Source organism: Cherax quadricarinatus, chromosome 71 (genome assembly GCF_038502225.1).
Source record: "Cherax quadricarinatus isolate ZL_2023a chromosome 71, ASM3850222v1, whole genome shotgun sequence".
Taxonomy (NCBI): Eukaryota; Metazoa; Arthropoda; class Malacostraca; order Decapoda; family Parastacidae; genus Cherax; species Cherax quadricarinatus.
Genome location: NC_091362.1, coordinates 10,391,479 through 10,404,127, shown reverse-complemented (window position 1 = coordinate 10,404,127; position 12,649 = coordinate 10,391,479). Strand labels below are relative to the sequence as shown.

Genomic DNA, 12,649 nt, shown 5'->3' with positions numbered 1-12,649 from the left:
GCAATTTGGCCAATTTCGTGCAAATTAAAAAAGATGCCAATTTCAAAACAGGGTCCAGAATAAAGAATGTAGACATTCTTGGTGCTAAAATAACATATCCTCTGTTTATTAGTCATATCTCCAGGCCCCTCTTATATTACCATTGCTTTCTATTTTGATTTTTTATTCATACAAAAAAATACAAAATTTACTGTTATGCAGACTACTGCATTATTGTAAAAATGGTATAAATAATATCAGTGCACTAGTGAAAGAATATCAGACTCCCCAATTGAAGTGTATTGGAAGTGTGGTGTGATTTGCTTACTCCTGAACATTGGTAAAAATCGAACATTTCCGCTACTTTGACTTCAATTTCAAAGTCGTTTTCATCGTGAAAATAATCAAAATCATCTCTATTTCTGTAATATGTTTTCCATTTTATCACCTGAGACCACGAAAACGAGAATACAACGATAAATACTATACAAAAATACACCTCAAAGTCGGCGTTTTAATCCCCCAAAAAACGGTCAGTTTTTTTTTTCTCATTACGCACTGCGTGGTGCAGGATTTTTTTATGTGGTGCACACTGACCGCACAGACCCATTCTCTCGCATGTGGGCCTACCAGCTTTCTCCCGCTTGATCTGAAGCCGCTAGAATTTATGCGTATAAATACGTATGAAACAGCGGCGCGTAAGACGTATATATACGACCAAAACAGTCAAAAGGTTAATTAATAAATGATTAAACTCAGTGAGCTTTAAATGTCAGTGCTTTAAATGTCAGCTACCTAACCAAACCACTCTAGAGTGACCATTAATTCTTTTTATTATTATTATTATTATTACCATCAACATACCTTGTTCACCGAGTTTAATCATTCGGACTCTTCAACGAGTCGGTACTTTATGCCGTACAAGAACCTGGGTCATGGAAACTGGCAGCGCAGCGTCTCAGAGTCAAGCATCTAATTAGATCTCCTTCCTACAGTTAATCAGTACATTAGCTTTCATTGTCTCCAAGACTACATATTTGTACAAATTTGTGCATCCCATAGTACAAGATGTCGGCTAAAAGGAAGATCTTGACTTCACCTGAAGGAAGCACCAAGAAACAAAGGAAGGTTCTCAATCTTGAGGTGAAAATGAAGATTATAAACGAATATGAAGCTGGTAAGAAAGTGCAAGTGATAGCCGATAACTAAGTTGGGGCATTCTACCATTTCCACTATTTTGAAGGATAGAGATAGAGTAAAAGAAGCAGTGAAAGCATCAACAGGATTTCAAGCCATAATAATTAGGCAGCAGAAAAGCCTCATTCATGAAATGGAGAAATTACTGGCGATCTGGTATGACGATCAGATACAAACAAGAATGCTGATGAGCCTTTTAATTATTCAAACCAAGGCTTGAATAATTAACCCTTTGACTGTCGCGGCCGTATATATACGCCTTATGAGGTACCGTGTTTGACGTATATATACTCATAAATTCTAGCGGCTTCAAATCAAGCAGGAGAAAGCTGGTAGGCCCACATGTGAGAGAATGGGTCTGTGTGGTCAGTGTGCACCATATAAAAAAAATCCTGGAGCACGCAGTGCATGAGAAAAAAAAAACTCCGACCGTTTTTTTTAATTAAAATGCCGATTTTGTGGTCTATTTTCTTATAGTATTTATGGTTGTATTCTCGTTTTCTTGGTCTCATTTGATAGAATGGGAAACATATTATAGAAACAGCGGTGATTTTGATTGATTTTACTATAAAAAGAACCTAGAAATGGAGCTCAAAGTAGGGGAAATGTTTGATTTTTGCCAATGTTCAAAAGTAAACAAATGATGCCATTGTCCAATAAATGTCCAACTAGCCATTCTAATATGCAGTCATGAATGGGTTGATGTTATTTATACAATTATTACCGTATTGCAGTAGTCTGCATAATAGTAAGTCTTCAATTTTTTGTTTGAATAAAAATTCAAAATAGAAAGCAAGAGTAATATCAGAGGGGCCTGGAGACATGACTGATGAGCAAAGAAAATGTTATTTTAGAGCCAGGAATGTCTGCATTGTTCATTCTGGACCTTATTTTGAAATTGTCATATTTTTTAGTTTTCGTGAAATTGGCCAAATTGCAAATTTCTGACCACATTATTAGGTAGTTGAAATCAGTAAATGGGCAATTTCTTGTACTCAATCGATAGAAAAAATGGAGTTCTAAAGAAATAGCTATGAGTTTGGGTGACTGGAACAATGGAATTAGCCGAAAATAGGGCTCAAAGTGGGCGAAATCGCCGATTTGTAAACAGCGCCGAGGTCGCTAACTTCGCGAGAGCATAATTCCGCCAGTTTTCCATCAAATTTCGTTTTTTTGGTGTCATTACAATCGGAAAAAGATTCTCTATCATTTCATAAGAAAAAATAATTTTTTTTTTAAATTTTGCGACACCAGGAGACACCTTAGGATTGGGGGTTGCGACAGTCAAAGGGTTAAAAGGCTCATCTTTGAGACTATCTATCTACATATCATATTTATTCCAGAATATTAGGTATAACAAATAACACAGAAGCCCGATAAAGATGCCCAAATTAATAAAAACTAACATTATACGGAGAGGTATTGAAAGGTGGGTGGCAGGGGAGGGGAAAAAAAAACAAAAAAGTGACCACAACCATTACAGAAAAACGTCATGTGCCTGAAGGGGTAACTATAGAAGATCACTCCTTTCCTATGCAAAAACTGAAAAAAAAACTCAAATAATCAGCTATGCAAGTTTCCTAGAATATCTCGGAAGTAAGTTCTGGACCTATTTCATGTTGCATTACTGTTAACAATAAATGGATTGAAAGGATTTTCACAGCAACCACAAAACTGAATGTTTTAATTTTGGGTGGTGATATTTTTGAAGTATCATTAAGGGGTGGTTCCTTAATTAGCGACAAATTCATTTACCGACGTGGTCTTAGAAACGGAACTCTGTCGGTAAGTGAGGAGAGACTGTATACAGTACACTACTGTATATTTAAAAATACTATGTTATAAATGGTGCAAAGGTGACATTAAAACAATATCAAAGATGGTTGACACAAACCCACCACCACTGTAGTATGCTCCTCACTTAGCGACAAATTCGTTAACCAATGTAGTCTTAGGAATGGAACTCTGTTGTTAAGCGAGGAGAGGCTGTATTGTACTGAACAAATAATTTTACTTTTAGGTAGTTAAGTTATCAACCTTGGCTGTTATATTATTTTTGGGGAATGGAAGGAGGGGGTAAGATGGGGGTTACCGATAATCATTAACAGATTTTTCTTATAAACATTATCTGATGTTTTTATTAATGTGCTGTCATCGTGTCCTTTTATCTACAATATTTATTATTCTCTTCTTAATTTAGAAAATTGAATGGCCATGGTTTCTATGGACTGTAAAAACACTACTGTTAATGAAAATTATTATTCTGGCTATTGTCATCATATTTAACCCTTAAACTTTCCAAACATAGATCTACATTCATGTGCGTAGTGTTCCGACCTTTATTTTCCTCATTTGAAAGCATGTAAAAAAAAAATGTAGATCTACGTTTGGAGCCCCTCGCACGTGAACGTAGATCTGCATTTGGACAGTTTAAGGGTTAATATAAATTTTCAAAAATCATGTGTACACTGTGAATAATAAAAACAAACTCAGATATACTACAGTAAAGCATTAACAATGGTGCATGTACTGAAACAGTACACTATGCAGTAATGCTGTGGTTTAAAACAGTGACAGAATAAGAACACCAATTCTGTTTGAGAATACAGTACTGTATTGTATAGAGAAAAGTCAAAAGCATGGTTTAATTAAGTAAAGAATGAGATTTAGGGCCATCCACCATCAATAAAGAATGGTAAAGAAATGGGTCAAGTGCACAATGAGAATTTTTGTGTGTGTATTACGGATACATAGTATTATACAGAACATCAATTTCAATTCAACCATCTAATAACACATTGAGAATTACCTCCATGTTGCCAAGAGCAGCATTTATACCACCCTGAGCAGCCACAGTGTGAGATCGTGTTGGGAACAGCTTGCTGATGACAGCTGTACGGAAGCCTTCCTGAACCAGACCAAATGCAGCACGTAAACCAGCACCACCAGCACCAACTACCACAGCATCATAAGTGTGGTCAACTACAGGGTAGTCTCGAGAAAGCTGCCAAAGAAAATTATCACAATTTTAAGCAAGACTAATGAAATGGGAGCAAAATTAACCTCAATAATACACATACATACAGAGTAATTTAAAAAATCATATGATGAACATACTAATAAAACAGGAAATTACCTGATCAGTAGTAGTTTTGGCACTGGCACATTTACCCTCCATGGAGAAATGGAAGTTCCTTGCATTACTTGCTGGCCGACCAAAGGTCACTGCCTGAAATATAAAATACATTAGTGTTTGACAAAATAAACTTTAATCTTTTCTTAAAAATTTTAAGTGCTTAAATTTCTATAGAAACTTTAACAATCTTCTTGTAATCAGTTCAATTATTTCTGACCAGAATTTGAAGAAATAACTGAAGGCAAAAAACTGAATGCTATCAAATAGCCAAAATGCTACTGATCTCTTGTATCTGAATGAACTTGCTTTGTGCATTCTGGCTGAACACAATTTATTTTTACACTCAAAAACCAATAGTATTTGTTTTGCGTAAGGTCATCCTGCTCTTATAAGACCTGAATTCCTGCACAATGGGTGTTAATGGTGAGCTTTCTATTTTGGTTCACTGAGTCTAGTTGTGGTTTAAGTAGGCATTAACATTACGAGTGAACACTTCATATTTATCTACCCATTGCCTTCATTTAAAAAAAAAAAAAAACTGTATAAACTGACAGATTATTATTCAACACTTACAATGTATATTTAACATACTTCCACACATTCAATGGTTGGTTATGGCTGCATATTTTTCTACCCAATACCATCATTTGAAAAAAATATTCTACACTAAAATACCTGTACTACATACTATTATTCAATAAACATTTATACTGAACACTTAATATAATTCCACACATTTTACAAATACTAAATGAGGTATTACTGCTGTGAGGGGCTGCAGACAACAGTAAAGAAAACATGCGTTGCAGAATATGCTTTTATTGGGACAATGTTTCACCGTGCAGTTTTATAATGTCCTGAAGCTCAACACAAGTGAAAAGCTACCCCATTAAAATCTTCTGCAATGTGTGTGTCTTTAATTCAATTTTGCTGTGAAGGGTGCAAACATGGTGTAAGGGAGAAGGTGAATATGAAGATTTCTTAAAAAAAAAAAAAAAAAAAAAAAAAAAAAAAAAAAAAAAAAAAAAAAAAAAAAAAAAAAAAAAAAAAAAAAAAAAAAAAAAAAAGGTGTTTCTTTCTGAACTCATTTTTACCTTTTTTCTGAGCAGTGATAAGGTAAACTGGACCATATAATATGACTGGCATCTAAAATATTTATCCTCAAAAGTATACAGCAAAATGTCTTGTGCATCCCTGTGTGATTAGCCTGCTTTTCTGATAATCATACTCTACCTATACTGCCTGCAGAACTGTACTAAATTAATTCATTACTTCACCCAAAATAAATACTGATTTATGTAAACTAACACCTTCCTCCATGTTTGCATTATCATCTACTGTACAAAGTACATGCATGTACAAAATGAAAAATAAAAAATGCAACACTTATAAGCAGTGGTACTAAATTTTACTTCTTCTAGTCATCATAAATTACTGTAGCTGTAAGTTTCCATACTTTGCATTTATTCATCAAATTAATTATCTGGATGTTATAATACTCATATTTGAAATGATTTAATTTATTGTCTAGAAATAAGAATAAATTGTATTTCAAGGTCTACACCAGTTGGCAATAGTACACGTCACTGTTCAAATGGGATATTATCTGGTAGACAAACAGCAGCGTGTTCCAAGTCGCCACAGACGTCTTGTGGTATGGGAGGTATCTGGGAACAGTGAGGGCTGTTAAAAATATTTTTTGGAAGTCACTAAAGAAATGTACTTTATGCAGATATACTGTACTGTAAGCAAAATTCCTTCATTAACATACATGTTTTACAGGACAAAAGGGTACAGTTTCTTATTTTAGGTCTTCTAAAAATCCTGTGCAAACATGGGGCACTTCAAATGTCATACTGTACGCTTCAGTGAATAATGTCTAGTCTTACTAGTTGCAAACCAAACTTCCTTTTTTCAGTTGCATAACTCGTGTAACATTTACCAACATATTTCAGAATAATGTACAGTACATGCATTAATGAATACGTATATACACCTGGCATGTGTTTGAGGGAGAATTCACATTTTGATTGTATGCAGTACAAATTTCATTATGCATCAAATTTTGAAAGGATACAAGAAAGCACTGGTGTGGCCTTTGAGTTTGAGTGGGACAAACTGTAGCATCATTGAATCAAATATTTTGGGTAGCTTTATAGGTAGGATAGGCAGACACAGGAGTTGGAATGGTTGGAAGTGAGTAGGACTTGCCTTGCATGGGCCAGAAGGCCTGTCGTGCTCCTGTTATGTATTTTCCTGTGGATAGATAAGATACAAGTAACTACACAGTACCAAGAACATGAGGCTGGTACTATTCCCAGACATGGGTGAATGTAGTGTTCTTGTTCATGCGCCCAAGTGCTTGATTTAATATGGAGGCACCTACCAATGTACCTAAGCATTTTGGCAATTTTTTGGGATGAACACAATTAGGCAGGATGGTTTATTTTTTTTTTTTTTGACAGGATGGACAATGAGACCTTCAAAACTAGGGATGCCAAGCCCATGATGACACTCTTCAGGTCACTTGTTCTATCTAGGCTGGAATATTGCTGCACACTAACAGCACCTTTCAAGGCAGGTGAAATTGCTGACCTAGAAAATGTACAGAGAACCTTCACGGCGCGCATAACGGAGATAAAACACCTCAATTACTGGAAGCGCTTGAAGTTCCTGAACCTGTACTCCCTGGAATGCAGGCAGGAGAGATACACGATTATATACACCTGGAAAATCCTAGAGGAACTAGTACCGAACTTGCACACGAAAATCACTCAAAACGAAAGCAAAAGACTCGGCAGACGATGCAACATCCCCCCAATGAAAAGCAGGGGTGTTACTAGCACGTTAAGAGACAATACAATAAGTGTCAGGGGCCTGAGACTGTTCAACTGCCTCCCAGCATACATAAGGGGGATTACCAATAGACCCCTGGCTGTCTTCAAGCAGGCACTGGACAAGCACCTAAAGTCGGTACCTGACCAGCCGGGCTGTGGCTCGTACATTGGATTGCGTGCAGCCAGCAGTAACAGCCTGGTTGATCAGGCTCTGATCCACCATGAGGCCTGGTCACAGACCGGTCTGCGGGGGCCCCCGGAACTCTCTCCAGGTAAACTCCAGGTAGGTTAAGTTGGCAAGTTAGCTTAGGCAGTTATTTTTGCCATACCCTGACAAATAGCACTGGCTGCCAGTTCCACAGGCAAAGTAGAACAGACGATAGTAGCACTGAGCACTAAATACATTATTCTGTATAGTATTAGCAATACAGTACTATGTAAAGCATTTGTCCCGTAGCTCAGTTGGTAGCACACTTGGCTCACACATTGAGTGTCCGTGGTTCGATCCCCAGTGTGGGTGGAAACATTGGGCATGTTTCCTGAAGACATCTGCTGTCCCTGTTCACCTAGCAGCAAGTAGGTACTGGTGTGGTCGCATCCTGGAAACTAAATTAACCCAAATGCCCAAAATACTCTGCATAAATTGTAACATGTACTTGTAGAAATAAAGATTATTATTACAGCCTCTCCTCACTTAACGATGGAGTTCCATTCCTAAGACCTCGTCGCTGAATGAATTCATCTGTAAGTGAGGAGCATACTATAATGGTAGTAGGTTTGTGTCAACCATCTTTGATATTGTTTTAATGTCACCTTTGCACCATCATTTTTAGCATTTCTGGTATATTTTTAAATGTTTATACAGTAGTGTACTGTATATTGTAATAAACAGAACAGAGGAAATCAGCTCTAACATATATTATTCAGGTATGAATCCTGGTCAAAAAGCCCATCGTAAGTCCAAGTTGTCAGTAAACGAGTACGTCGCTAAGCGAGGAGAAGCAGTATTATATATGCAAACTAAAATTCAATGCTTATTACATTCATATAAAGCATCAAACCTTGGTGATGAAGTTAGGGGTAAAGAGGCAGAAGTATTGATAGCAAATACAATGGCAAAAGGGGGCAGTCACAGTGAAGTTTTCAATTTCAGTTAAATATGTAATCTGAATCTACATCAAATGAGGAACTTTCTGACAGGAAGGTTAGCAAAAGCATGTCAGGGTGTTGAAAGATGATAAATATGAATATGGAATGTTCTCAATAAACACAACAAAATGTTAGATTGTCAGCAGGGCATGACAATTCTGCGAGTAGTGCTGGACACTCCTCCAGGAGATGTTCATGTGAAGAATAAGCACATTAGAAGATTCTAATGACTGACAGATGAAGAGACAATAGCCAGAAACCAAACTGCAGTTAGAGTATAATAAAAACAGCTTACTGATATCTACCCAAAACCAAAGACAGTTGTAAGTACCAAATTAGTACTGGAAAAATATTTCTAAAGCCAAATGATCACCAGATACTGAAAAATATCCTGAAGTGTAGAAATGCCATGGAGTTTGCACTGAACATGAGAATAGTCACAAACTGAGCAAGAGTTCATTTTTTGTTTGCTGAAAATGACCAGTATTCAGCAACTATTAAAAAATGTATTACTGTCCTTTTCAACAGTTCTAACAATGAAGCCTGTTATGTGAATTTACACTCAGGCAGGACTGATGGTCTATTCTTTCTATCTCATCTTACAAACTTTTACATATATTTAGTATATATTTATCTTTACTTTCCTGTTTCTCAAATGTTCTTTTTCTTGTTCATGTAATTTTTTTAATATAAGAAGCTTGTCTAAGACCGAGCTACAGGAACTTTGATCCCTGAACTATCAACAGAAGGAAGAGTAGACAGACTGGGAATGGAAAGAGAAAGCAGACAGACCATAGCAATATCTGAAGACGGAGGAGAGAATTAAGAGAAAGGAAGAACAAAGACAACTAGATCAAAGGACTATTATATATAGAGTCTATAAGGATAGAGTGAAGGATCTAATAAAGAGCAGCAGTAAATCAAATTTAGCTATATAATGTCAAAGAATCCAACAGTGTATGAAGGCCATCAAACCAATTAAAATAACTGATATGTAAACAATCCCATAATAAACCACATACAGGGTTTTCACATGGTACGGTAAAAAAAAAAAAAGGGCCCCTAGATATAAATGTAAGCCTTCATAATGAGTGACATCTATTGTAGCCCAGAAAGAATGGGCATAGCAGCAAAAGCCTACTGTATACCTGTGACCATTTCAAGGGTTTTACCCAGGGAGGCCAGGGTGAGGCCAAGCTGTGGGTGCTAACAGCCCTCAGGGCCACACAGTCATCACAACTTGCAGGAGATAACTGTTTTCTTTCCTCTTGAACTACAGATGTTAACAGCATTCTCTAACTGTATATATGACACTGCTGCTTTTCACTGTTTATTGTACGTTTTCTCCCTTTCCAACATAAGAACATAAGGAGCACTACAACAGGCCTACTGGCCCATGCTAGGCAGGTCCATGTCACTCCCACTCCTGTTCTTTTCTAACCTATTGTCTAACCTTGACGGTATTGTATACCAGTACAGCATGAGTGGGCATGGTTAGTTATGATTGGGAATGGTTGGTTATGAGTGGGCATGGTTGGTTATGAGTGGGCATGGTTAGTTATGATTGGGAATGGTTGGTTATGAGTGGGGATGGTTGGTTATGAGTGGGCATGGTTGGTTATGAGTGGGCATGGTTGGTTATGAGTGGGAATGGTTGGTTATGAGTGGGAATGGTTGGTTATGAGTGGGCATGGTTGGTTATGAGTGGGCATGGTTGGTTATGAGTGGGCATGGTTGGTTATGAGTGGGCATGGTTGGTTATGAGTGGGAATGGTTGGTTATGAGTGGGTATGGTTGGTTATGAGTGGGCATGGTTGGTTATGAGTGGGAATGGTTGGTTATGAGTGGGAATGGTTGGTTATGAGTGGGAATGGTTGGTTATGAGTGGGAATGGTTGGTTATGAGTGGGAATGGTTGGTTATGAGTGGGAATGGTTGGTTGGGTGTAGTTGGACTTGCCTACCATGAGCCGGTTCACAATAAAATATCCTTTCCTGAAACTACAACCATTTCCAACTATTTTTCCAACCTGATGCACATCTCTCCTATATTCTGGCGACCAAACACACTTCATACAACCAAATTTTCACACCATTTACAAACAAAATCAGCTGTTTACACCCATACATAACACTTGAACTGTTGTTATAGACTCTGGCTGGATTTAACCAGAGGTAACACCTACCAGGGACTGTGGGAGAAGCTTCCCAGCGACTATGGAGGAAGTTTTTAATAAGGACGCCATTGCTAGCCTTAATTATGGGAGGATATCACAGCAGCAGTAACAACAGTTAAACAGCAGCAGCAGCAGCAGCAGCATCAGGAGGAGGCTCGTCCCCAGCCACTCTGTTAGCCAGCCAAGTATTACATAGTTACTAGTAAGTTCATTTAGGTACAAATACACCATTTTTGGATGAATTATCTTTTCTTATATATAAATATATATGTAAATTACCTACAGTAACCCCTAGAAAGTCAGACTTATTTCCACTGGGGTCCTTATTGCCGTTGGTTTATTAAATTTAAAGCCTATGTATGAGCTTTTATTAAGGTCCTGTGGAAAATTGCATTTATCTGAATGTAACTCATTATGTACATAACAGTAAATGATAACAAAGATAATTATTATTTGTCAGAGTTACCTGTAAATATAAAAGAAACACTACCTGTTTATAAATTCAAGTCTCTTCTCAAAGATCACTTACTCACCCAAAACCAAATAAATACTGAATAACTGAACCTTATAAATTGTATATCTTAAAAGTTTCTCACAATTATATCACATAAATGTTAAACCTAAAACCGAATCTAACTTTATTATTTTTTAAATACACTACCTAACAGAATCACTACCTAACTGAATGCAACCATATGACCTGTCTTTGTAATACTCACTTGTGCTTTATAGTAATCTGTTTACATTAATGTTTTATCACTGATTTCATCATTGCTTAGTTAATCTTAAGTTAATTTTAAGCCAGCCCGTAATGCTATGCATAGTATAAGTGGCTTTGGCATGCTGCTCTTATCTGTATTTTTTTGTACCTCTGTATGTGTGCTCAAATTGGAAATAAAAAACATAGACAAGTAGGAATTTAGGACACCTAGGTCGCAAAAATGTCCCCCTTCGATACCTACCACTCTCATACCTAAAATGGAGGAATATAGCAAATAATATTGTTGCAGTAATAACACCAGGAGGCAGCTCTGATGAAAACTCACTCACACGAGCTTTTAAATCTCTGCACAAAATTCAATTTAAACCAGCAAATAATAGAGCCTACTAGACTGGAGAATACACTAGACCTCATCTTCACTAACAATGATGATCTGATAAGAAATGTCACCATATCAAAAACAATATACTCAGATCACAACATAATTGAGGTTCAGACATGTATGCGTGGAGCCCCAGACCGACAAAATGAGACTAGTCACGAGGGAGCATTCACCAAATTCAACTTCAATAACAAAAACATAAAGTGGGACCAAGTAAACCAAGTCCTAACCGATATAAGCTGGGAAGATATACTAAGCAACACAGACCCAAACTTATGAATAGAACAGATTAACTCGGTGGCACTCGATGTATGCACAAGGCTTGTTCCTCTAAGAAAAAGGAGTAGATGTAAAATAGAAAGAGACAGGCGCTCCCTTTACAGGCGACGGAAAAGAATAACAGAGCGGCTAAAAGAGGTCAATATATCTGAAATGCGCAGGGAGACACTGGTCAGAGAAATAGCAAGCATCGAACTTAAGCTAAAAGAATCCTTTAGGAGTCAGGAATCGCGGGAAGAACTAAAAGCCATAAATGAAATCGAAAGAAACCCAAAGTATTTCTTCTCCTATGCCAAATCAAAATCGAGAACAACGTCCAGTATTGGGCCCCTACTTAAACAAGATGGGTCCTACACAGATGACAGCAAGGAAATGAGTGAGCTACTCAAGTCCCAATATGACTCAGTTTTTAGCAAGCCGCTAACCAGACTGAGAGTCGAAGATCAAAATGAATTTTTTATGAGAGAGCCACAAAATTTGATTAACACAAGCCTATCCGATGTTATCCTGACGCCAAATGACTTCGAACAGGCGATAAATGACATGCCCATGCACTCTGCCCCAGGGCCAGACTCATGGAACTCCGTGTTCATCAAGAACCGCAAGAAGCCCCTATCACGAGCCTTTTCCATCCTATGGAGAGGGAGCATGGACACGGGGGTCGTCCCTCAGTTACTAAAAACAACAGACATAGCCCCACTCCACAAAGGGGGCAGTAAATCAACAGCAAAGAACTACAGACCAATAGCACTAACATCCCATATCATAAAAATCTTTGAAAGGGTCCTAAGAAG

At 37.4% G+C, this 12,649-nt stretch overlaps 1 protein-coding gene across 1 annotated transcript in view; it reads right to left on the bottom strand.

The window, feature by feature from the left end:
- SdhA (succinate dehydrogenase, subunit A (flavoprotein)) overlaps positions 1-10,652 on the bottom strand; it is an 88,951-nt gene extending 78,299 nt beyond the window's left edge. Inside the window, exons 1-3 of the mRNA XM_070100020.1 lie at positions 10,483-10,652; positions 4,313-4,405; positions 3,986-4,180 (exon numbers count right to left, since the gene is read on the bottom strand). Of these exons, the coding sequence (XP_069956121.1) occupies positions 3,986-4,180; positions 4,313-4,405; positions 10,483-10,542 (348 nt within the window). The 5' untranslated portion in view covers positions 10,543-10,652. The remainder of the gene's footprint in view (positions 1-3,985; positions 4,181-4,312; positions 4,406-10,482) is intronic.
- Between the last annotated feature and the right edge of the window lie 1,997 nt (positions 10,653-12,649).